General features: G+C 43.9%; 1 protein-coding gene across 3 annotated transcripts in view; it reads left to right on the top strand.

Annotated features, from left to right (window-relative positions):
* ADAMTSL1 (ADAMTS like 1) overlaps positions 1 to 26,487 on the top strand; it is a 485,290-nt gene that overhangs the window by 440,222 nt on the left and 18,581 nt on the right. For all 3 annotated transcript variants that reach the window (XM_080987684.1, XM_080987682.1, XM_080987683.1), the window contains 4 exons: positions 3,657 to 3,784; positions 9,074 to 9,202; positions 16,268 to 16,447; positions 21,367 to 21,501. In XM_080987684.1, coding sequence (XP_080843810.1) covers positions 3,657 to 3,784; positions 9,074 to 9,202; positions 16,268 to 16,447; positions 21,367 to 21,501 — 572 coding nt within the window. The remainder of the gene's footprint in view (positions 1 to 3,656; positions 3,785 to 9,073; positions 9,203 to 16,267; positions 16,448 to 21,366; positions 21,502 to 26,487) is intronic.

Raw genomic sequence — 26,487 nt, 5'->3', positions numbered from 1 at the left:
GTATAACTGTTGTAGAAGCTTCCCCTGTTTTGCAAATGCCAGATATTTCCTCGAGTTAAAACAGGAGACTATTGCTAGAGAAGCCTGGAACAGAAGACAATTTCTAAAGATGATGGATATGTAATACGCTACAAATGTTTTTAATACATAATAATGATTTTGTCCAGTTAGTGGGATGTGGGGATTTTTCCCAGCTGCTTGGGAAGAAGCCTGGGGACCTCTTCTGAAGTTACATTTTCCTACTTTCCCTTTGGAACAGTATTAACAGACGTGGCCAGGAAAAGTCCCAAAATGTTTGGAGGTCCAGTCTTTACACTACTGGGACAGTTCGGTGAAAGACTTGCACCAAATATGCAAAGGGGTTGCGTATGAGTTGAGTCACAGGCTCCTTCCCACCTCCCAGTTTGCAAATATCTGCATCATTTTTATTATTACCATCCTTTTCCTGGCTGCTTCCTTTTATGCTATTTCGAAACGCAAGTAGGCAAGATTAACGTTGGAATTGGCCCATGGGATGTGAAAGATGAGAGATGGCTGCTACTAGGTTCCTTGTGTGGTCTTGGAAAAGTCAACTAGACTCCCTGGATCTTAGTTGTCTGCTTGTCACTTGCAAAGTATGGTTTATCCCAATGATCTCTTGAGTTTGAATAAACTGTATTGCTGTTGTTTACACAGGCTTGCAATTACGCAGGATCACATAGGTGGCAGGCACAGAATTCAGATAGTCAGCAAATCAGATAATGAAAAATTCAGGGCTAAACTAGAAATGGCATGCCTTTTTCTCCCAGTGGGTGGTGTTGCTGTTTTAAATGAAAAGCAGCCTAAGACATTCTTCAGGCAAAAGGAAGGAACATGAAGAGGCTGCTTAACCCTTTTCCTCCCTGCCATTTGTCAACTCACAATCTCACTCCCTTCCAGCTTCTTCCAATTTGTGAATGTTTCCAGGGACAGTGCTTTTACCCTTCTTCATTCCTGGTGCTGGGGACCGGGTGGCGCTGTGGGTTAAACCACAGAGCCTAGGACTTGCCGATCAGAAGGTCGGCGGTTCGAATCCCCACAACGGGGTGAGCTCCCGTTGCTCAGTCCCTGCTCCCGCCAACCTAGCAGTTCGAAAGCACATCAAAGTGCAAGTAGATAAATAGGTACCGCTCTGGCGGGAAGGTAAACGGCGTTTCCATGCACTGCTCTGGTTCACCAGAAGCAGCTCAGTCATGCTGGCCACATGACCCGGAAGCTGTACGCCGGCTCCCTTGGCCAATAAAGCGAGATGAGTGCCGCAACCCCAGAGTCGGCCACGACTGGACCTAATGGTCAGGGGTCCCTTTACCTTTACCTTTATTCCTGGTGCTAAGCGGATACATCCTCAGGAATCACAAAACATTTTTTCCATAAAAAGGAAGGCATCACACAGAGACCCCAGAAACCTGCTACCAATGTGTCCTCAACTGCACACAATAAAGGTTTTCAAGCTGGGGCGTCCTCAGAAATTTATCAGGTTCATCTGTGAGAAAGTATTAAATGGTAGAAAATCTTCCCTGAAAGAGTTTGTCTGGCATAATCATGTGCAGTGTGAAGCTGTCTTCTAATGCTGTCCACATGCTAGGGGCACAAAATCTCAGTTCATACAGAGTTAACAGTGAGGAACAGTAGGACTTGCCTCTTGTTTTACGTGAGCTGAGTTTGCACTTTAGTACATGCCCCAGGATTCTCTGCAGCACACAGCAGTGCCTGGCAAGTATGCGGGATTCTGCTGATAGACAAGAAGGCAACGTAGAAAGATTTCCCTGGAAGCAGAAAGCATGAAATCCAGTAATCTGATTGCTAATTTTGCAGCAGCAAAAAAAATCAGAATCAAAAATCAAATGTGCAGTTGTGACAGACCAAGAGCAGCAGGTATATTGTGCCATGAACTTTGGTGGAGAAAAATCTACTTCATCAGATGAAAGAAGGGAGGTTCTGGCCAGCTTCAGGCTCCTTTCTTTAGTGTCAACCAGATTTCAGATTTAATTACTTTACCCAGAGGTCACCAAAGTGGCTCCAGGGATGCGGGTGGCACTGTGCTCTAAACCACTGAGCCTCTTGGGCTTGCTGATCGGTAGGTTGGCTGTTTGAATCCCCACGACGGGGTGAGCTCCTGTTGCTCTGTCCCAGCTCCTGCCAACCTAGCAGTTTGAAAGCACGCCAGTGCAAGTAGATAAATAGGTAAGGGAAGGTAAATGGCGTTTCCATGCGCTCTGGTTTCCGTCACGGTGTTCTGTTGCACCAGAAGCGGTTTAGTCCTGCTGGCCACATGACCTGGAAAGCTGTCTGTGGACAAAATCCGGCTCCCTCAGCCTGAAAGCGAGATGAGCGCCACGACCCCAGAGTCGCCTTTGACTGGACTTAACCATCCAGGGGTCCTTTACCTTTTACCTTAAAGTGGCACCTTTAGGCACACCTGCACCACTTGCAGAGACCTGCCCTGTTGCCTGTAGGGTCTCATCCCCACCCTTCTACTGATATTAGGTTTGGGAGAAGCCTGATGCTGCAGCCAAAATAATAGGATGGTGTGTGTGTGTGTGTGTGTGTGTGTGTGTGTGATGCCCACAACAGTTTTTCTGGTTTGTAAATATGCCCATGGGCTCAGAACAGTTGGCAACCCCTGCCTCATACAATATTAAGAGGCTCAAAGTTGAAGCAGCCAGTGGGGCTGCCATCTCAGAACAACCAACAGTGGCAGCGTGGTTTTCAGCACATTTTGGAGTCCTGTTCTGGGATAAATTATTCAGAAGAATGTATAGGTATTCGAAGTAGCATTGTCTATGAAAAACAAGAGGTTGTTAATGGGCTGTTTCGAGTAGTTCCCACAGGAGAGATCGTGATGCTACTTGCGCTGAAGTCAGTGGAATTTGCTCCTTAAAAATTGGCAGCCCCCTAGTCTTCAACATTCACACGATAATGACATTTGAAAGAGGATTTCCCTAATCCAATATTTCACTCCCCCTTGCATCAAATTTAGTCACATAGTTGGAGAAGCCTTGGAATATGAACATCCCAGACTGGGAAGGAAACTTAGCTAAGGCAACCTCAGATATTTGGAGGCCCAGCAACAAATATATGCATGTTTTCCGGGGAAAGGTGAAATGGAAGAATGATGTGGAGCTTTGAGGTGACCGTATTGACCAAAATGATGGTTAGGCAGAGGACTGGCACAGGTGGAGGTAGTCACCAGCTCCTTGGGGACCATTGCCTGCCTTGGGACATGGTTGTGAAGACTATGTCTTTGTACCGGAGTCCTAGAGATTGCAATTAACTAGCGCTATGAAGCTGCGGTGGGGAGGCTGCAAGGCACTGAGACATGCAGTAGGGCTTGAACAAGTCAACGTCATTCACCTCTGCTTTGGAAGCCAATGCACACAGCAGTGTGTCATATCAAGGTAGAACCTGAAAAGTTAATGTGTTCATAGTTTAAAAAACAGAAGGCTACAGATGCCTTATGCAGTTTGTTATTGCTAGATTTAAAAACTTGTTATTTAATTAAACAGAATCTGCAAAACTGGAATGTATGAGGCCTTGTAACTTGTCATTCTGCATATATATTTATTTAAATAGCTAGTGCTGAGTAATAGCATACTTGGCAAGGGATCTTAGACTTACATATTGGTCTGTCACTGCAGGATACTTCTTCAGCCAGATGACTCCTTGCAAATTCTGGAGCCTGTTGAAGAAGACGTCGGATTCTATACCTGCAATGCAACGAATGCGTTGGGATCTGACTCTGTTTCCATTGCCGTCACGTTAGCAGGTAATATGTTCCTAACAGTCATCACAGAAATACTTCCTTTTTCCTCTTATGTTTTTGAAAAGTTAAGCCCAAATGTGGAGCAGGCCAGGCTCCAAGGTGCAAAGCCCTTGCAGATATTGTAAAGTTTCTACTCAGAGCAGCAGCAGTTGAAATAGTTTAGCAATGCTTTTCCACCCAGCAAAAAATTACACCTCCAGCGAAAATTCAGTATTCCTTTGCAATCCAGAGAAAAATTTAAAAACAAAGCCAAAAAAAGAGAAAAGACTAAACCTGAGTCGTTGTAGGACGATTGCTAAAACGAGTAAGCAGATAATACAACAGCTTTTCTTTCTGACAGGGTTATTAGCTATCACTCATGTGCATTCAGTGACATTAAAGCCTCGGTAAATTGTGTGTCGAGGTCCCCAAGCCACCCCAATAAATCACAATTCACACAGAATTTTTGTTTAAGGTTTTTGGCATAATTTTGGCCACAACTTTATTAAAACACAAAAATTGTGAGTGGTTGCTTAGGCATTGGTTGCGGCTATCTGACCCCGCACGGGGACAGACTGACATTCGCACGCCCGTGAAAGTCAGAAAGTGAAAACATTTTGGAGAGAAAGATGGAGCTGGGTACCATGCCCTCACCTCTCCCCAAATGCTCCCAGGGGCTCTTGCGTGGCCCTAGCCCCTTGACAGGGGTGCAGACAAAGGCATGGTGAGCCCCTGGGTTCCTTTAACAGAATACCCTTGCAGCAGCAGCAGCATTGGAGGGGCCGGCACAGCCAATCCATGCCCCTCCACCAACCAATTCATAAAACCAATGCCTAACCGCAACCTTACAAGTTGTGACGATTTGCTACACAGTAGGCAAAAACCAAATGGCACCAGCCAATCAGCCAAAGGGACAAAATTCCTACCAGGCCCCTGCTCCAAAAGCAGATGACCCCATGGCAGGCATAGCAAGGTCAATACGAACAACCCTAAATATAGGGAGGGTGGGCAGGTGATCCGATGCGCGCAGTGAAAAGAGAAAGCTCAACGCTGCGCAGGAAATATACAGTATACTTTTTGGCTGTCAATCACAAAATGGCAACATCAAATTCTTCCCAACGACAAGGGGAGCCCAATCGCAATGGTGGCCAGCTATCTGTACCCGCCCAGCAACAGTGGGATGTCTTGTTAGACCCCACCACAGCACATGCTCTCCATGAAGAAGATGCTATATACCACAAGGTTTCAGGTGTGTGGATATCTTTAAAAAAAGGTTACCTTCCCCTGATATACACCATGATGCTTATTTTGTTTGGATGTAATGCTAAACCATAGTTCACATTCCATGCAGCAAACCTGCTCCCTACGCCTCCCCAGCTGCAAGGAGGGGATCAGAAGCAACTGCTTCGATGTAAACTAACAGCAGTTTGTTGTTTTCTTTGATGGAAACTGTGGTTAGGGCTATAGAGAGAGACTTGGAGGGCTGCCTTTGGCCCCTGGTCTGAGGTTTCCCAACCCAGGTTTTGTGTTATGTCCAAATGCATCCCCCTTCCTTCCTTCCTTCCTTCCTTCCTTCCTTCTTTCCTTTCTTTCTTTCTCTCTCTCTCTCTCTCTCTCTCTCTCTCTCTCTCTGCATGCTTCGTGCCTACTTTTGGAATATTTCCATTGAAAATCAGTACAGTTGTGTCTCCTAGAAAAACTAATGCAATTAGGAGAATGTAGACTCTTTTTAAAAAACTTCACTGTAATATAAAACACTGGAATAATTCATCTGTTATGGAACTCTCCTATCAACAATGGAATGGTATCAAAAATGGATTTAACATGGGAGTTTTCAGGCTTAGCATTTTGCGGCGGGACATAACAATCCATTCTGCAGAGAGCCTTTGCAGCCAGTTATGCTCCTGATGGGCAAGTTTCAAAGGCTATAAGTATAGAATACAGTTTTGGAAGAAAGCCTCTTCATTCAAGTCACAGTTTTCATCTAATGGAGGCTAATCAATCACTGTCTCCCGAAAAAGCGGGGAGAGGGCAATACACGAAACAGATAGATATGCCTTTGGGTTTTCAACAACCAGCAATCATTTTTCTAATAAAATGCTCCATGTCTTGATTTCATTTTCTCATGCAAACAAATTAGCAAATGCAAGGCCCTCTGGGTCATATTTTCAAGAGACAACACTACTTGAAGGAAGGTTCTGAATAGCCTCATCCGTCAAGCAGGAGCTGAAAGTGCCCAGTCACTCAGCTGCTGGAAATCTGGACACCAAGTTTGAGATAATGAAAATGCAATTAACCAAAAGAAGGAGGTGGAAAAATAAACCACACACATTTTCTTTCAAAAGTGGAGCCCAGAACTTTTCTGCAGAGGAAGTGGGTAAGCTTTGTGCAGTCTAAATGAAACACTCAGCCTCTTTGATTAATTTAGCACATGAGGGCCCAGAGAGAAAATGTGGTTCCATTTTTGGAGTAGTTTGCTACTTTTTATGGGCTGAGCAGCTGACAGATATTTAATCTAACAAAGAGATTGTGGAAGAAGAAGAAGAAGAAACCACCAGGAAAAATTAAAAGGCCAATTGCCGTTTGAGGTCTCTCTTTCCTCCTCCTTGATTTAGGAGCACCCTGTAAAACATCAGAACTTGGTGAACTTTCCGTGACTGAATGGAACATGTTTGTGCTTGGATATGCTGCTCTACATTGATGTCTCAGGGACACTAGAGTCCTGCCCCTGTACAAAAAGTGTTACTGAAAGTGAAGCTGCACAGCATCAGGACTTCATGGCATCCTCTCAAAATACGTGGATTAGCTTGCTGCCTATTCCACATGAGTCCATTTCAGCTGTCAGGGCAGTTTATGGATTTTAATTCGCGGCAGCGGCATCTGCGGAGAGGCAGGAGGACAGGAACAAATCCAGATTTCAACCATTTTGGTTACTGCCAACTAAAGCACCCATAATTCTTCCCCCTTCTCCTCCCTCTTCCACCCATCCTTTCTTAGGCAGCTTTTCCCCTCTTAGTGCCACTGTTGATTTATGGCTGGATTAATTCATAGGCCTTGTAGGCTCCTGTTTTGGGCCCAAGCCCGTGGAATCACACGACGGCATCCATTCTGTCTTCTGCTGGCCCATGAACAATCCCACTTCTGGGAGATAAGCATGCAGCCGGCCAGCACTGAGAAGCTCTCTCACAAACATTAATGCCTTCGGAAGTGGGCTGGCCCCAATACAAGAAGATAACGTAAGCTAGATGGAGTCTCACTTGGGCTGGGGCATTTTGAGCTCTTCCCTCTCTCCCTCCCCAGCAACATGGAACGTTTTCTGTGGTTCATCTGACTTTGCAGCCGTTAACCCTTCGATGCACAACTTAATTTCTCCAGCTTCTGGGGCCCTACCCTGGAGACATGCAAATAAAGGCACAAGGAGAATGAAACTTAACTTTATGGAGGAAGCCCTGAATATGTATACAGATACTTGAGACATCAGGATTGTGGCAATAGTCAAGCAAATATCAGCTTCAGTTACATTTTCGTTTATTGTTGCAACTGGTTTTCTATTTGTCTAGTTTATTCTCCTGTTCAAGAGGATTTTTGACATTAATCTTAGTGAACTTAGGTAGGATTTGACATGTGAATGAGCAGTTATCATGCTCCAGTTTACACACCACCATATTGTTTTCAATCGTATAAGAGCTGCCAAGATTCACGGGGCATGTTTTACCATGCCAGGGGCTACTGGTTCCATTTCATTTCATTTCGTCTTTTCTGCCCCCAAAATTATCTCTATGCATCCTCCATTTGTGTATATGCTCCCCTCTCTCCAAATTGTATGCTTCGAATTGTTTCCAAAATAGTGCTGCCTTTGTACACCTGTATCCATGCACATAGATGTCAGATGGGGAATGTGGGGGAAAGAGATGACTTTGAGATGAAGTTTGCAAGTACAGTGGGACCTCGGGTTAAGTATTTAATTCATTCCGGAGGTCTGTTCTTAACCTGAAACTGTTCTTAACCTGAACCACCACTTTAGCTAATGGGGCCTCCCGCTGCCGCCGCGCAGCCAGAGCACAATTTCTGTTCTTATCCTGAAGCAAAGTTCTTAACCCGAGGTACTATTTCTGGGTTAGCAGAGTCTGTAACCTGAAGCGTATGTAACCCGAGGTACCACTGTACATAAGGTTGTGCATGATCAGGAGCAATTCCTTCCAAAAGAGGAAGGGTCTAGTCTGAGTGGGCTACTTTGTACAAAGCAGGTTAAAAGGTTTTACATGCCAAGACCCCATGACCCCACAGTTCCCTAGGGGAAACGAATAACCACACAGGACAACAGCATTTTGGTTTTTGGGCTTGAATATGGCCACAACTTTATTGGTTACAGTAGAGAATGGTTTGGGATAGGCATTAGGTAAAGCCGTTGCTATTCCACTCCAGCCCATCTGCTGGGAGTGCATCTAAGAGTAAACCACAACAGGCTGCAATTTAACAACTCCTGGGAGTGAGCCCAAGCATCCCCATTTGCTGGTTGGGCCTTCTGCCAGGGGAACACCCTGTCTAAGGGCTGATGGCATTGGCCAATAGCCAGCAGCCAAGCGATCCGGCCTGCCATTTGTCGGATCACTTGTGGGTCCAGGGCCTGGCTGCAACACTGCCCACCAATGAGGGTAACCGGACTTAAGGGAGAGAGAAAATTAAAGAAGAAAGTGACAGTTTGTAAGATGAAAGATATCAGAACATCTGAAAGCTTGCGACTCTTTAAAAAGGTAAAGGTAAGGGACCCCTGACAGTTAAGTCCAGTTGCAAATGACTCTGGGGTTGCAGAGCTCATCTCGCTTTACTGGCCGAGGGAGCCAACGTTTGTCCGCAGGCAGCTTCCGGGTCATGTGGTCAGCAGGACTAAGCCGCTTCTGGCACAACAGGGCACCGTGATGGAAACTAGAGCGCACGGAAACACCGTTTACCTTCCTGCTGGAGCGGTACCTATTTATCTACTTTCACTTTGACGTGCTTTTGAACTGCTAGGTTGGCAGGAGCAGGGACCGAGCAACAGGAGCTCACCCCATTGCGGGGATTCGAACTGCCGACCTTCTGATCGGCAAGCCCTAGGCTCAGTGGTTTAGACCACAGCTTTAGCATCATACTAAATGTTGCAGGATGGGGGAAGAAGGAAATGGCAGTCCTAATCGAGGGCTGTCAGTGACAGCCAGGAGACAAAATACAGACTGAGCCAATTCCTTGCGCTATTTTCAGGAAGAGTAGCAGTGCCCAGATCTTGCTTCTTCCCTTATCTATTTAATAATCCGCGATCCCTTCTGCTTACAGGGAAGCCATTAATAAAGACATCAAGAGCTACACTGGTCAACAAGGAGTTGCCTGCTGTCACTGTTGATATTGGGAGCACCGTGAAAACCATCCTGGGTGCAAACGTGACCATCAACTGCCAGGTTGCAGGTGAGAGGTTTCTGCTCTCTGTGTCCTCCCTCTGGCTCCTCTGCTCTGCCCCACCCCTCTGCTGTTTCTCATATCTGCTTCAGTTATCCCTCCTGCTTCCTTCACCTCGCCCACTCTCAGCCCCTCCATCTCCCACCTGCTTTTTAGCCTTTTCCCCTCATCTCATTTTCTCGTCCTTCCTGCTTCATCCATTTCTCCTATTGGGTCATCTGAGTTTAACAGAACAAGGTGGTCAAGAACTAAGTTAGATGTGTGCATTTACCATTCCTCATTCTTCCCCATTCTCCTTCCTTCCATGCAGCTTTCTGTTTTGCAGGGGGTGTGGGTTGTCGCTTAAAGGTGGGTTTCTCTCTCACACTCTCTCTCTTTTAAAAAAAGGTTTTGTTTATACTTCTCCAAACTGTGAGATTCCCCCAAACGTACAGGTATGGCCTTGTTGCTCAGTGGCTCTGTTTGGCTGCAAAGCTGTCATCGCTCTGAGACTGAGTTCGGCATTAGAAGGAGTGATGTAGTGCACAGCTGCTGCAATCCAGAGAGCCGTGTGTGCAGTCGAATCCCATGGCTAAGGACGGATGGCAAAGAACCACAAGCTCTGTGGTTATGTCGCCAGCAGTCTGAAATTCTTGGCTGCTCTTGCGGTACTTACTCGCTGGAACGCAGCCAGTGCGTGTAGATTAATTGGATAACAAACAACAAGTGCGAACAACATCCATTCCCATTCATGAGTAAAGGAGAATAATTGGCAAGTCAATGAGTGGAAGAAAATAACCAGGACACTTGATTATCCTCTTGGGCGGCAGGGAAGGCAGATGGGGCTTAAGTCGTACTCAGTAGCCACCTCACAGTGCTCAAGCCTAGCTACATGATAGGAGAGCGTTTTGGATTAAGAAGGAGAAGGAAATCTTAAGTGCTGGGCTAGACATGCTGCAGTTCATTACTGTAATCCAGTGTTTCCCAAACTTGGGGTCTCGTGCTGTTTTGGACTACAACTCCCATCATCCCTAGCTGGCAAGACCAGTGGTCAAAGGTTGTTGGGAATTGTTGTTTTTTTTTAAAGCAATTTATTGGGTTTTACAGTAAAAAATAAACATAATAAACAATGTAACATTTGTCTTAACATAGTTTCACATTTTCTTTGGACTTCCTCACATCTCCCGCTCCCACTTTCATCGTTGTAACCTTTTGTCAGCAATTTATCATCTTATTTAAATTCTTATATCCCTTCTTTATTTCATGATCTTATAATTCTCGAAAGGAGCTAAGTTTTCACAGTCTTACTTATTTTCTTAAAAACTTCTAAATTTAGTGGTGCTCAGTTATTTTAGTCTAGCATCTTATTTAGCATTCACTCAAATTACAATGCTTTTGTAAATAGTTCTTAAATTTCTTCCAATCCTCCTCAATCCTCTCTTCTCCCAGGTCACGAATTCTGCCGGTCATTTCAGCCAGTTCCATGTAGTCTATCAGTTGCATCTGCCATTCTTCCAGTGTGGGTAGATCTTGAGTTTTCCAGTGTTTTGCGAGAAGTATCCTTGCTGCTGTTGTTGCATACATAAAAAATGTCTGGTCCTTCCTTGCCACCCCTTGGCCGACAATACCCAAAAGGAAAGCCTCTGGTTTCTTAGTGAAGGTATATTTAAATACCTTTTTCAGTTCATTATAAATCATTTCCCAGAACGCCTTCACTTTAGGGCAAGTCCACCAGAGGTGGAAGAACGTTCCCTCACACTCTTTACATTTCCAACACTTATTATCAGACAGGTGGTAAATTTTAGCAAGTTTGACTGGGGTCATATACCATCTATAAATCATTTTCATTACATTTTCTTTCAGAGCGTTACATGCAGTAAATTTCAATCCATTACTCCACAACCTCTCCCAGTCCTCAAACATGATATTATGCCCAATGTCCTGTGCCCACCTTATCATAGCCGATTTAACCGTTTCACCTTGTGTATTCCATTTCAACAGCAAGTTATACATCCTTGAAAGTACCTTAATCTTTGGTTCTAACAATTCTGTTTCTAATTTCGATTTCTCCACCTGGAACCCTAGTTTCTTATCATTTTTAAAAACTTCTTTAATCTGAGCATAATGTAACCAATCTCGCACTTTGTCTTTCATTTTCTCCAAACTCTGCAATTTCCAATTGTCTCCATCCTTTTCTAATATTTCCCAATATTTTGGCCATTTAGCCTCCATATTGGGTCTTTTTCGGGCCTTAGCTTCCAGAGGTGAAAGCCACCTTGGTGTTTTATTTTCCAGCAAGTCTTTATATTTTGTCCAGACATTAAACAGTGATTTTCTGACAATATGGTTCTTAAAGGCCTTATTTGCTTTAACCTTGTCATACCATAAATATGCATGCCATCCAAAAGCGTTGTTAAACCCTTCCAAATCTAACACATCAGTGTCTTCAAGAAGTAGCCAGTCTTTTAGCCAGCAGAACGCTGTGGCTTCATAATACAGCTTTAAGTCTGGCAGGGCAAAGCCCCCTCTTTGTTTTGCATCGGTTAATATCTTAAACTTAATTCTGGGCTTTTTGCCCTGCCAGACAAACTTAGAAATATCTCTCTGCCACTTCTGAAAGCACTCCGTTTTGTCCAAAACCTGAAGTGTTTGAAATAAAAACAACATCCTTGGCAATACATTCATCTTGATAGCAGCAATTCGGCCTAACAAAGAAAGTTTCAATTTTGACCAACTATCTAAGTCTCTCTTGATTTCTGTCCAGCATTTTTCATAATTGTCCTTAAATAGACTTAGATTTTTTACTGTTATGTTTACCCCTAGGTATTTTACTTTTTTAACCACATTAAGTTCCGTCTCATTCTGAAACCGTTCTGACTCTGTATCAGTCAGATTTTCCCCCAAAACCTTGGTTTTCTGTTTGTTTAGTTTAAATCCAGCCACCCGACCAAAATCATTAATCAGTTGTAATACTCTTTTCGTACTGGGCTCTGGCTTCTGCAAGGTCAAAACCAGGTCATCTGCGAAAGCTTTTAATTTATATTGTTTCTGACCGACCTGAATTCCTTCCACCAACCGATCCCCTCTAATCATGTTCAATAGCACCTCCAGAACCGAGATGAATAGCAAAGGGGAAATAGGGCAACCTTGTCGTGTCCCTTTTTCGGTTGTTGGGAATTGTAGTCTGAAAGACAAGTTTGGGAAACACTGCTGTAATCAAATGGACTGGCTGGCCTAGGACAGTTGTGGACTTGAAACAGCCGATAGGTTAATAGGAACAGTGTCCAGAATATCACCAGTAAGGAAAGGAACAGCTCAGACCACTAAGAATCATATAGCTGGAAAGGATTATTTAGTCCAGAGTCATGTGGACTCAAGGCCACACGTAGCCATTGGCCTCATTTCATGTGGGTAGCAAGTAGGAATTAAAGAAAGCAGAAGATTACATTACATTCCAACCTATATTTGTCACAATTGGTCCTGTTTCCATTCTGCTGAAGTTCGGTGTCTAATAATAATAATAATAATAATAATTATAATTATAATTATTATTATTTATATCCCACCCATCTGGATGGGTTTCCCCAGCCACTCTGGACGGCTCCCAACAGATTAAAAACAGAATAAAACATCAAACATTAAAAACTTCCCTAAACAGGGCTGCCTTCAGATGTCTTCTAAAGGTCAGATAGTTGTCTGTTTCTTTAACATCTGATGGGAGGGTGTTCCACAGGGCAGGCACCACCACCGAGAAGGCCCTCTGCCTGGTTCCCTGTAACCTCACTTCTTGCAGTGAGGGAACCACCAGAAGGCCCTCAGAGCTGGACCTCAGTGTCCGGGCTGAACGATGGGGGTGGAGACGCTCCTTCAGGTATACCGTGCCATTTGGAGCTTTGAAGGTCAGCACCAACACTTTGAATTGTGCTCAGAAACGTACTGGGAGCCAATTTAGGTCTTTCAAGACCGGTGTTATATGGTCTTGCTGTCCTCTGTTTACCTTGTTAAGTAAGTTATTTAATTAATTCATGTAACTATTTATAGAGAGAGTGAGCAAAGGAGTACTCTGCACACTTTTGGCTCTGGCTAAGCTCATCACCTGCATGTGATCCCTAGCAGATTACTCATGTGGGAATGCGACCTTCAAGAGAAAAAAAAGTTTCCCCGTCCCTGGTCTAACAGTTCCCTCATATTTGTCATGGCTATTGGCTAGAACAATAAACTTATGCACAGATGGTGAGAGTGTGCAGTGATCTCAGTGGGCCTACTTCCGAGTAGACATGGCTAGGATCACACTGCATGGAGGCAGACCTGGAGGCCCTGGGCACTGCCTCAGATGGGAGCCTGATGGGGAGCCCAGTGGAAGCTGCTCTGAGCTCTCAAGAGGAAGAAATAGCTAAAAGTATAGCAAATAATGGTGTGGTGGAACAATGCTTAGGAAATGATATTTTTCTACTTGATGAGTAATACAGCCCATTGAAGAATTGTCCTTGAATTTTTTTTAAAAAATTACTTCCACCTGTGCCATTTTGAATATACTCCCTGTTCCAGTTGGCTAGTAAAGTAAAGGGACCCCTGACCATTAGGTCCAGTCATGGCCGACTCTGGGGTTGCGGCACTCATCTCGCTTTATTGGCTGAGGGAGCCGGCGGACAGCTTCCGGGTCATGTGGCCAGCATGACTAAGCCGCTTCTGGCGATGCAGAGCAGCGCACGGAAACGCCGTTTACCTTCCCGCCGGAGCGGTACCTATTTATCTACTTGCACTTTGACGTGCTTTTGAACTGCTAGGTTGGCAGGAGCAGGGACCGAGCAACGGGAGCTCACCCCGTTGTGGGGATTTGAATCGCCGACCTTCTGATCGGCAAGTCCTAGGCTCTGTGGTTTAACCCACAGAGCCACCCGCATTCCAGTTGGCTACATGGCCCTTAATCTTCTCACTCTGAAGATTGCATGGCTTCTTATTAATGTTTCTCTCTCTCTCTCTCTCTTTAATGTCTTCTCCCTTTTCTAAGCCTTATTTCCATCAAGCACTGCAGGTGACAGATGCAGTAAAAGAAAACACAAAACTTAGATTCGGGAAATGCTCTTGCTCCCCCTACTGCTGCTGCGATTAAATAGCGACTCGGTCGGCCTCTCTGCACCTGTGTCCTAAATTGCACATCTTGAAGTTTTTGCCAGATCGCCATGTTCTCGGTTTCATTGCCTATTTCTTTGGAATAAGGCTCACTAAGAAGGATAGGAAAGCTTAGGGGCTGCTCACTGCTGTTTCTTTTCTCTCTCTCTCTCTCTCTCTCTCTCTCTCTCTCCGCTTTCCCATGACATTTATTCCATGCAGGTGGGACATTTGGTTTCGATTCTTCTCTGTTCACCTTGAAGGCAGCAGCGGGTAACTCTTTTGTGCAGGTGATCAAAGTTATAGAAGCACTGAGCTATATTCCGTTCTGTTCTGAACGCAGCTGCAGATTGCAGCAGAAACACTTTGCCTCCAAATCCTTAAGCCCTTACTTTTATCCGAATAAAATTCCCCTTTGTTGTTTTGCAGAACCATGGATCAGAGTCATGATTTTAGGATTTGGTTTCACGTGAGCCCAGGCAGCACGCCAGCTCCAGAAAAGAAATGTGGATGTGGCGATTTGGTTTTTGTTCACTACCTGAAACTTGTACAGCCGTTGGGATTGAGATTAGAAGTGTCTATAACAGAATAGGCTAGGGTAGCATTAGACTGAATGCTATTTTTAATGATTAAAAATCAAGATGTTGTTATGTCCGTATTATTGAAATGAATTATTTATTTGGATAGCCATGTTTTGAAATGATTTAGGATTCAGACCAGGCATCCATCCCCAAACTCGGTCCCCCAGATGTTTTGGGACTACAACTCCCATCATCCCTAGCTAACAGGACGAGTTGTCAGGGATGATGGGAATTGTAGTCTCAAAACATCTGGAGGGCCGAGTTGGGGGGTGCCTGATTCAGACTGTTACTGTAATCATGTATTCTTCTTCTTTCTTGCTGCCATGTTGTGAGCCATGTTGGACACACGTATGTGGGAAAGAGGGCATACAAATTGAAATAGCAATAAATATAAAATAAGGTGACGCTGGTGTAGATTGTGGCTGCAAGAGTACTGAGAGCAGTGCCTCAAACTAGAATCTCATTACACTCATTCTGAAGGAATTGCCTTCACACTACTGGGCCCAGTTCAAGATACTGGTGTAGCCTTTCAAAGTACAGTGGTACCTCAGGTTAAGTACATAATTTGTTCGGGAGGTCTGTACTTAACCTCAAACTGTACTTAACCTGAAGCACCACGTTAGCTAATGGGGCCTCCCACTGCTGCCGCGCCGCGGGAGCCCGATTTCTGTTCTCATCCTGAAGCAAAGTTCTTAATCTGAAGCACTATTTCTGGGTTAGCGGAGTCTGTAACCTGAAGCATATGTAACCTGAAGTGTATGTAACCTGAGGTACCACTGTACTGAATATCTTACCTGTGCTGACACACCATCTGTGGAATTCACTTCCATTAGAGGTGCACCCACTTTGTTGATGAGTTTTCATAGACAACTTAAGACTTACTAAGACTTATTCACTTAGACTTTGGGGTGTTTGTACTGGCAATTGCTGCTTGGATATGATAACTTTAAACCAGGCTTCCTCAACCTCGGCCCTCCAGATGTTTTCAGACTATAATTCCCATCATCCCTGACCACTGGTCCTGCTAGCCAGGAATCATGGGAGTTGTAGGCCAATAACATCTGGAGGGCTGAGGTTGAGGAAGCCTGCTTTAAACTCTGAGTTTTAATTTGCATGTTTTCGCATACTTTATTTTACTGATTTGTATTTAACCTTCTTTTAAATACATTGTGAACTGTGCTGTGATCCTGATCACTGAAGGATAATGTGTACGTAGAATGAATGAATTACTTTTATTCTTCTCAGAACAAGTTAATGTGTGTTAGACTTGGATTTTGGCAAATAATGATAATAATAATAACCAACATATGTAACATCAGCTTTTCTCAACAACACCTTTGCAGAGTGTACAGAATGTAGATTCGCTCTCTCAGGATTTTTTAAATATATATTCTCTTAACAGGTGTGCCTGAAGCAGAACTCACCTGGTTCAGGAATAAAATCAAGCTGGCCCCTGGTCATTACCTGCAGGATGGGTCACTGCAGATTGAAAATGTTTCTCTCTCGGATCAAGGCTTATACTCCTGCAGGGCAGCCAACATTCGTGGGCAGATTACCGAAAGCACTCAGCTTCTTGTTCTGGGTAAGCTTAAATTTACACTGTCGTTTAAAGAGCTAACATTTCTTGCCAAGGTTTCTTCACATGTACTTCAGAGAGAAAAACCAGTATTGCCATAATATAAAAGTGAGGGGTGCAGGGCCAAACCAGTCACAATATTCAAAGTCTTCTTCTTCTTTTCTTTGGCGATCCCTCGTAGCCGAGTAAAATTGTCTTCCATAAACATGGTTTTAAAAACGAGTCTGTAAGTGTCTGTGGAGGCCAATTCTGGATCCACACATCCTTCCACAGTGGGGACATAGGTTTCCAGGTGGGAGTTGATCATGGTGTGGATTTGCCAAACATGCCTTCGTCTTAGCACATTTCTCCCTTTTCATCCCGAGTTTGAGTGTCTTCAAAGTCCATGACACCTTTGGTAAAGGCTGTTCTCCAATTGGAGCGCTTGCAGGCCAGTGTTTCCCAGTTATTGGTGTTTATATTACATTTTTAAAGATTTGCCTTGAGTCAGTCTTTGAACCTCTTTTGCTGACCACCAGCATTTTTAAGTTCAGGGTAGAGTAGTTGCTTTGGAAGAACAGGTGTTTTAAATAGGCAGATGGTGTCAGCTGACATTGGGGGCATAAGAACAGGAAGCAGACAGGCATGGAGAGGGGAATGCAATATATGGGTAGTATCAATGGGGAATTCCCTTACAATGCAAACAGAGGCAGACACGTATTTAACATCTTGTGTAGTTTGGACCTCAGTAGAGTTACGAGAGAGGAACTGTCAGAGGTTTTGACCTCCAGAAGCTAGACAGCGCACGGAAGCAGTCTCAAAATTTAGCGTTAGGTGTGCAATTGTGAAATACCTACTTGGTGATAGGTTGGATTCATGTTGTAAATAAGGTCTTTGAGGTGGAGAGCAGCACTGGTTTAATGTTATATGTGAAACATAAAACACAGCAAGTTTCTAAAGGTGTTGAGCACTTAAGTGCCACTGGTCACAGGGCTTACCTAATACTTTTTGCTGCCTGACGTGAAGGACAGATCTTACAAGTGCCCCTGTTTTCCAGAGACAGTCCCATATTTACAGGGTATGTAAGGACACACCACAATTGGAGGGTATGAAAGGACATACCACAATTCCATGTATCAAAGCCAGACAGGCTGGTAATTGAATCCTAAGCGAGTCAGAGGCCAGCATCCTCACTTAGGAAGTGCAGAATACGCCGTGTGACCCTAGAGATGGGTGGAGAAATTCAGTTCGGTTCACATTTAAAGGCAAACCTGTCTAATCTGCTTTCTCCAACATGATACCTTCAAAATTTGCACTCCTCTGAATTTTGCAATGCAGCTCTCTGCCCAAGTCTTGTGTACAATAGTACATAAACTAGGTGTAGACAAAGATGCATATATTGGTGCAAATGAGCTACAAAAATGCATTGCATCGGGGAATGTTGCCTTGAAATGGCCTAAATTTCTTTCAAAATTGTGTATATTAGGAGAAAGCCAAACTAAAACGCTGGTGAATTTTCGAGATTCTCTTTTTTAAAAAAGGAAAGGAAACAGATGTGGAAATGCGGAGAACTGAATTAAATACTTTTTTGAAATTACAAACTGAGAGAAGCCAACATTGACAGATTTGTCCATCTCTCTGTGGTGCACACACAGCTCTCGCTCTCTCTCTCTTGCAACACCTCACCACCACCTCCTGCCCTCCGACATCTGCCGCCTGAGGTGGCCATTGCACTCTGCCTAACGGTAGAGCCCGGCCTGAAAGGGACCAGCGCCCTCCCTTTCTTATACTTCAGACCACATGTGATTTCTCCTCAGGAGGACCTTTGGCTTGTGGCCTGTGTGCTGGTTCTACGCATTAGGTGGCTGCAGTCATCATAGTGAAAATGCCTTGTGTATTAGATATGTATGCCAGTGTTACAAATTTCTTCACTTAAAAATGAAAGGTGACTGACTTGGTAAGCTTGCTTTGGTTAAATGACAGCTATTGCTATATTGTTAAAATGCCCTTAAAGGCACTGCTTTCCCTGCCTATTTAATGCAACAAACAGTGGGTCTTTTAATTGGGGTAAGAATTTCCCAAGGATACACCCAATACCAACCTCTAGTGAAATATATCTGTCTCCTTACTGAATCTGAAATGGCACTCCTGAACTCACTTCCACTGAGCTGATACTTGAGAATTTAATATTACACCAGCTTTTCGTGCCGAGGACAGAAATGGGCCCTTCTCCAAGAACAGGCTTCCCTAAATGAAGGCAATATATTCCTCCTGCTTCTCTATCACGGTCTCCTTACTGGAGAAGCAAGCCCTGTGGTAAATCACAAAGTGACATGGACCAATTTCACACCTCACTGACAGATGCAAAAACCAAACTCGGCCCTGTATTTTAAAAAGCGCACACAAAACAGGGACTCAGTTCACCGAAGGGTGAAGTTTACTTTGTCTTGTGTTTCACGATAGCAGGCAGTTTGAGTCTAGCTGGGTGATTTGGAATGACATGGTCAGGCCCAAAGCATGAGTGGAAATGTGTTCCTGGGGCTGATTTATGGCGCTTGCTGATGGATTTTCCTTCCTAATAACACGTTTGTGCCATTTTTACTCCCTGCTGCTTGAGAGCTGAAAGATAGGCTAGGTTGAGCAAATGCTACTGTAGATTTGCTAATGGAGTGTGCACATTCTGGAGAGGCCTGGGCGAATTGATGCTTCCCAACTCATACGAAAGTACCCATGGCAGACCTCATTTTTCAGGACTGGATGCTTTGCTTGTTTTTAAACCCCTGCTGACCCAAGCTTCTAGGGCAGAGCATGCAGACGGAGCTCAGAAATTCCCCTTCTGTCTCTGGCGTCACCTTTAGAAACAGAGACTTCTCAAACCCTGTTGTTTGTGCAAAGGCTGGTTCACACATTGCATGTACAGTGGTACCTTGGTTCTCAAACTTAATCTGTTCCGGAAGTCCATTCTAAAACCAAAGCGTTCCAAAACCAAGGCGCGCTTTCCCATAGGAATTAATGCAAAATCGATCAATCTGTTCCAGACTTTTAAAAACAACCCCCAAAATGGCAATTTAACATGAATTTTACTATCTAATGAGACCATTGATCCATAAAATGAAAGCAATAAACAATGTACTGCAGTCACACAATCAATTCATCAGTAGCTGAACTGGGTTCCACGCAGTCACAAAAGCGAAACAAAAAAGTCGCAAAAACAGAAATGCAAAATAAATAGCAAAAACAGAGAGAGCTCAGCATAACACTCAAAATGGAGCCCATTCAGCTTCCAAAAAAAAGTTGCAAACCGGAACATGTACTTCCGGGTTTGCAGTGTTTGGGTTCCAAGTTGTTTGAGAACCAAGGTACCACTGTACTAGTTATACTTGGTGCACTTAGATGTGTGAACTGACTCCACTGAAAAATGTTGTGCCTGAACTGATGATAGGCAACACAATCCGAGTGGCCCCTTTGTGCAGGCAAATAACTTGAGTGTAATGGTTCTAGGGGGTGCTCGTGCGTAAGCCGGTGCAAACACCTGGCTGGATTGCCTGAGTGAACCTTTTCTGTCTCAATCACTGGCAGAATCCGTCAGTGGGCGTTTCTTAAACTTCTTCCAGCAAAGAAGCTCTTTGACGCGTGGTCTCCTCCTACTTTCTCTGCGCGAAAGCCTTCTGCGCAAGGAGGGCGTAGGCAGCGGAGGAGCTCTACTCTCCCCGCTGGTCCCCGGCAAGGAGTCATGGGACCGCCTCGCTGCTTCCCCCATCTGCCCCCCTTCTCCACTGGTGCTACGCTGATTCTCTTCCCCAGAAGATGGGCTGCCTCTCCCAATCCCGGGACGCTCTCTGGAATCCCTCTGGATTTTGCTCTCTCCCTCCGGCACTGATGGCAGTCCCCTGACATTGAGGCAGAAGTCATTGAATGATGAGTATGCCTTTAATCAACCTAAGGGGACTGATTATAATTTTTAAAAAGCTCTGAATGGGGAAGTTTCTGAATTAAGAGATTCGTCAACCCCTGAAGTCATCTGGAAAACTCCGTGTTACCAGGGTGACTTAGACATGTTTATGCTGGGCAGACAAATCCATGAAGCTTAGGATTCTTTCTACTGAGAGATATCCTCAGGAGAATCATGATCAGGTAAATAATGGTATCCCTTCTGTTTTTATTATCCCACATCTAATAGTCAGAGATAGACCAGCACTAGTATAATATTATTATTAAGAAGTAAAGCTACAGGCAGAGGGCCTTCTCGGTAGGGGACCCCACTCCCATCAGTTGTCATGAAGATGAGCAACTATATAACCTTTAGAAGACATCTGAAGGCAGCCCTGTATAGGGAAGCTTTTTTAAAATGTTTAATGTTTTATTATGTTTTTATATATGTTGGAAGCCACCCAAAGTGGCTGGGGCAACCCCGTCAGATGGGCGGGGTATAATCAATATTATTATTATTATTATTATTATTATTATTATTATTATTATTATTACAACTACTACTACTATTATGTTTGACTAGAATCCCCTACCAAACCAGTTTTCTGTGAATTTGATTTGATTTTTTAAAAAAGTTTTTCTTGTGACCATCAAACATATCCTGCAACACTGAGTTCCACAGATTAATTATGGGCCATAGACTCATTCACCTGTATATCCTAGCTTAGTTTTGTCCATCTGCTGGCTGTTGAGGCATCCCACTGTATTTGTTAGGATTCCACTTCCCAACATTGAAAATGGTTCCGTTCATGATGTCGCTCATTAGGCCTGTTGTCTCGTTAATGTTTTACCCTCCTTATTCCCGCATTCAGAAAACAGATATAAGTTCCATTTGAGAAAGTTCACATTTCAGTGTGGCAAACAATACCACGAGTGGTACTAAAGAACATCAGGAATTAACTGTTTTGGTTAAGAGGCTTCCTTGTCGTATCTTAGGCTTTTCAATGTGTTCCCAGACCCGCCACAATTCCCTCAACGTTTGGAAGACATGGCAGCCGCATTATCCATCACAGGACCAGGCGTTCCTTCTGTGATAACATCTCCTTCAGGAACGAGAAAAGTGCTCAGCCCAGGGAGTTCTGTGCTGATTGGTAAGTTCAGGTGTTTAGAATTTACCACGTTCAACTTTTTTTTCTCCCATCCCAGAAGCGCTCATGGAAACTTTGGGTTGTGGGAGGGTGACTTCATTCCAAAGAACTGCCCCTCAACCCATACTGCTGCTCCAAAATTTAACTCTAAACACACGTAGTCGCTTTTAACTTTTTGTAGGGTTTTTTCCTCTTTTTTTCAGTGGGAGATCCAGTTGCGGATCTGCTCCCTGGTGTACTGGGAATTCTGTATGAATATCCCATAGACCAAGGAATTTGAAATGTTGGTCTATGCTGGCTTCCCTTTGTACAGATGAAAAATAATCTGCTTACATGGCTCATGCTTGCGTGTTTCTGGAGGGTTATTGCAAATGGCAACTGTAGATTAATTTACCTGTCAAATACAGAAGCCGCAAAGAATGGTGGTTGAGATAGGTGTTTGTTGTTTTTTCTTACTTTTAGGCTTCAATCCTTTACCCACTTTCCTGAGAACAAGCCCCCATTAAACTTGGTAGGCTTACATTTGAGTAGACATCTGTAGGCTTGAGCTGCGAGAATGCCAAAATATGAATTTGATACCTACCCTCCTTCAGGGCTACCCATTCTTGTTACACAGAGAAAAGTGGAAACATTTGACAAGCCTCCCTGGTGTTTCCTACCCCACATGTCCTATTTATTTCTAAGAATCAGCAGAAATCCAATCTTCCTGATGTGCAGTGATTTCATGTATGCGTGTGCAATCTCTATAAGACTATTTGATAGCGTTTATAATGCAGCAACAGAGATGCTGCAGGGTTTGGAATGAAGCTTCAAGTTCCCAGGTTTTAAGAGAAACTGGGGTATAAGTAACACTTGAAATAGTTGGAAACTAAATCAAAGACAGTAAATCTACCCATGGCAGCCACCACTTAGGACTGTTAGAATAATTTTATATAGATAAAGTTATCAATGCCATGCATGCCAGTTCCTGCGTTTAGTATTCTGTTTTCTAAAACGTTACCAGGGATCTATAAACAGTTGCCTCAACAATTTTGAAAAGCATCAGTTTTCACATATTTTTATTAGTGACCCATTTAAGATTTCCAAAAGTATGTTGATCTCTTGTTTGAAAAAAAAATGAATGTACAATGTTAAGTGTTTATATTTAAGGCTGTGGACCTTTCCAAGAAGTTAAAAGGAAGATTTCGGAGCGGTGGGGGTTTCGATGCTCTTTTTATCATTGCACTGGAAATACAATTTTTGTTTTGTTTTTGTGCATATATGAGAGGTGTGACAGCTAAGTCAAGTGCTAGACATGACGGCAGCAGTTGCACTGAGCTGCCAAATCACTGAAAAAGTGAGGCAGGCAGTTCAGGTCACAAAAGGATCTGTAGCAGCCTGTTGTTGCCACCAATATGCAGATGGTGCCCAGTTATATCTCTCCTCTTCCCCTGAACTTGGTGAGGAAGTCAGATCAGAACAGAATCATTAGCAACTTAGGTTAGAAAACCTATACGTACAGTGGAAGCTCGGGTTGTGAACGTGATCCGTGTGGGATGCACATTCGCAACCTGCAGCATCCGCAACCCGCAGTGGCGCATCTGTGCACGCGCCGGTTGCGATTCGGCGCTTCTGTGCATGCGCAAAGCACAATTTACTGCTTCTGCGCATGCGCAACCGCTGAAAACTGGAAGTAAGCCGTTCCAGTACTTCCAGGTTTCGGCGGTCCGTAACCCCAAAAATGCAACCTGAAGTGTCTGTAACCCGAGGTTTGACTGTACAGTCGTACCTTGGTTCTTGAATGGAATCCGTTCCATTCAACTTCCAAAACGTTCGGAGACCAAAGCGTGGCTTCTGGTTGGCTGCAAGAAGCTCCTGAAACCAATCAGAAGCTGCGTCGGACGTTCGGCTTCCAAAAACAGCTCGCAAACCAGAACACTCACTTCTGGTTTGCGGCATTCGGGAGCCAAAACGTTCACGAACTAAGCTGTTCGAACACCAAGGTACAGACTGTACATCAAAGCATTGTTTTCTGCCTTTTAGGGCTTTAAAGGTTATCATCAGCACTTTTTTTTTTTAAGCAACCTGCTATTCCAGCTCCCCCCAAAAAATGGTTTTTTTAAATTCATTTTTATTAAATTTTCCACTTTAACAATCCAATCAAATCACATCAAATATTCCAAAACATATATACATATCAAATAATCCAAATATTCTGCCAAATTATATTAAAAAAATTAATAGGACTTCCCATGCTTCAAGTTTGGAGGGAGCTCCAAACCCTCCCAAAAATTGGGTAAGGGGTTTGCCACTAAACCAGGGATTGGGGACCTGTGGTCCTCCAGATGTTGTTAGACTTCAGCTCTTGCCAGCTGTAACCAGCAGGTGCAGTGGTTGGGGATGGTGGGGGGAGTGAAAGATGCTCTGTGCCACAGAAGTCCCTTAGGCATTCAGAGGCACAACTGGGATCTAATGGTTCCACAGACTGTGAACCTGCTCCTAAGGCAGGCATGTAGAACCTATGGCCTTCCTGGTGTTGTTGTCCTCCAAGTCCCATCAGCCCCAGCCCATGGTCAGAGTTGAAGTCCAGCAGCAGTTGAAGGGCCCCAGGTAATAATAATAATAATAATAATAATAATAATAATAATAATAATAATAATAATTTATTATTTATACCCCGCCCATCTGGCTGAGTTTCCCCAGCCTCTCTGGGCGGCTCCCAATCAAATGTTAAAAACAGTACAGCGTTAAATATTAAAAACTTCCCTGAACAGGGCTGCCTTCAGATGTCTTTTCAAGATAGGATAGCTGCTTATTTCCTTCACATCTGAAGGGAGGGTGTTCCACAGGGTGGGCGCCACTACCGAGAAGGCCCCCTGTCTGGTTCCCTGTAACCTCACTTCTCGCAATGAGGGAACCACCTGAAGACCCTCAGAGTTGGACCTCAGTGTCTGGGCTGAATGATCGGGGTGGAGACGCTCCTTCAGGTATACAGGACCGAGGCCATTTAGGGCTTTAAAGGTCAGCACCAACACTTTGAATTGTGATCGGAAACGTACTGGGAGCCAATGCAGATCTCTCCGAACCGGTGTTATGTGGTTCCCTTCATCTGACCCTTATGGAGCAGCGCAAAAACCAACCTCTACCCATACCATTTGACTCGCGTCCAGTCTGTGACCCAGACTTTCAGTACAAGTAGTTTTTTAAAAAGCAATAAAAGCCCCTATTCATGGGAGATATGAAACAATAACAGCAGAGTTTGCTAGTAAAGTGTGCTTTTTATGACCAGAGAAGTACAGTCAACTGTAAAAAGGAAATCCTGCTGTTCCATATTTATTGTCTTCTCCCCTGGTGACTTCCATATCATATTTGTTCAGTTCACAAGTCAGAGCTCGTTTTGCCTGACTGCCAGCACTCTGCAAGTCTAACTTTGGGATCCTGGGAGAGAATGCTTCTTTCTGAGAAGCTAGACTGCAGGGCCCCGCTCTTTTCGGCTGAGTACACACCATACATTTAAAGCACCCCTCACAAAACTACAATTCCCAGCACCCTTAACAAACTTTGGTTCCCAGGATTGGGGGGGTGCTTTAAATGCATGATATGCACACACAGCGTCAGTTGATTCAGGACACAGAACATACTCATCCTCTATTTGAAATCCAATTCAGTTCAAGTGTCATCACTTGGGGAGCCAGGAAGGCAACGGCCATATATAAAAAGGTAGAATCAACAGAGTCCAGATGACACCCCACCCCACCCCACCCCAAGATTTGCAGTGTGGGAAATGTAGACTCATATAACTACCATGTGTAGCTCCAGTTAAATGCATGAAGGAGTTAAGACCATAGAGTAAGCTGTTGTGCGAGACTTGACCAGGTCACGGCCCCTTATGTCCTGTAAAGTTGGGTTTTTTTACCTTTTTTCTTCTATTTGCTCTCTTCCACCATATGAACCCAATCAGAGTGGACTTCTGAGCTTGACCGCTTCAAGCTCAGAACATGTGCTCAGAAGCTTTTGCCACATTTTGTAAACTTAAGTTTTTCTACCTGAATTTTCTTGCTGCTGTATAGAAAAACGCAGGACTCTGACCCTGAATGAGTTTGTAAGTAAAGTTCTTTTAAACTTACCAAACTTCATAGTCTATTCACTGCAAAGGGGGTAGAATGGGAAGCCACTGTAAGTGACTTAACAGTGGAATATTTAAAAGGTCTATATATCCCCATGCTTCACTTGGGGCGGTATGTAAAGGCTGTTTTACTTCCATAGGCTGTGCCCTTTATTTTACATGAGTCTTGAGCAAAAAGTAGTCAAAATGTATGACAGATAGGAAATACAGAATAAGAGTTACTAGCAATAAGATGCATTAGGTGGGATTAATATTCCTTTCCACAGAATGAAAGGTCAGTCTTCAGTATCTTTTTATATTTTATTCTCACTGTGCAAGATACTATGTTTTGTAGTAAAGAATGTATGTAGAATATCTCGCCTGTCAAGGGTGATTGATGCTCCTCTCACAGGTGCAAGTGAGAAATACATGTTACTTACTACTTTCATAGATATCAGAAAGGGTGAGAGAGAGAAAGAGAGAAATAGGAAAATGTATCACTGCACATGCTGCAAGAACAGGGGGCGAGTTTTACTTATTTATTTTCCCATTGTTGATAATGGTATTTCCATTATCTTATATACTAGTTTTGGAAGAGGTAGTAATAGCTGATGCAAATTAAATATATAGCGATGAGAACAAGGCTTGACTTATTTGGCAACCCAGAACTTTGTAGGAGATGAAAAAAATAAGAAAAAAATTGGCTGAGGACAAACTGAATTTGGCCTTCAGTGTAGTTGTTGTGAACCTGCGGATGTACTTTTATACATTCTGTTCCCATCTGCAACATGCATAAAAACTAGGAGTCACTCGGGGCCAGATCACGCCTAGCCACAATGCGAAAGTTACAGGCACGGCACGCTGTAGAGGCAAGAGCCCTCGTCTGCTGTGCACAGAACCTTTCA

This window comes from Podarcis pityusensis (genome assembly GCF_964106645.2).
Source record: "Podarcis pityusensis genome assembly, chromosome: 17".
NCBI lineage: Eukaryota > Metazoa > Chordata > Lepidosauria > Squamata > Lacertidae > Podarcis > Podarcis pityusensis.
The sequence above is the reverse complement of the archived record's forward strand: the minus strand, read 5'-3'. Positions and strand labels throughout refer to the sequence as shown.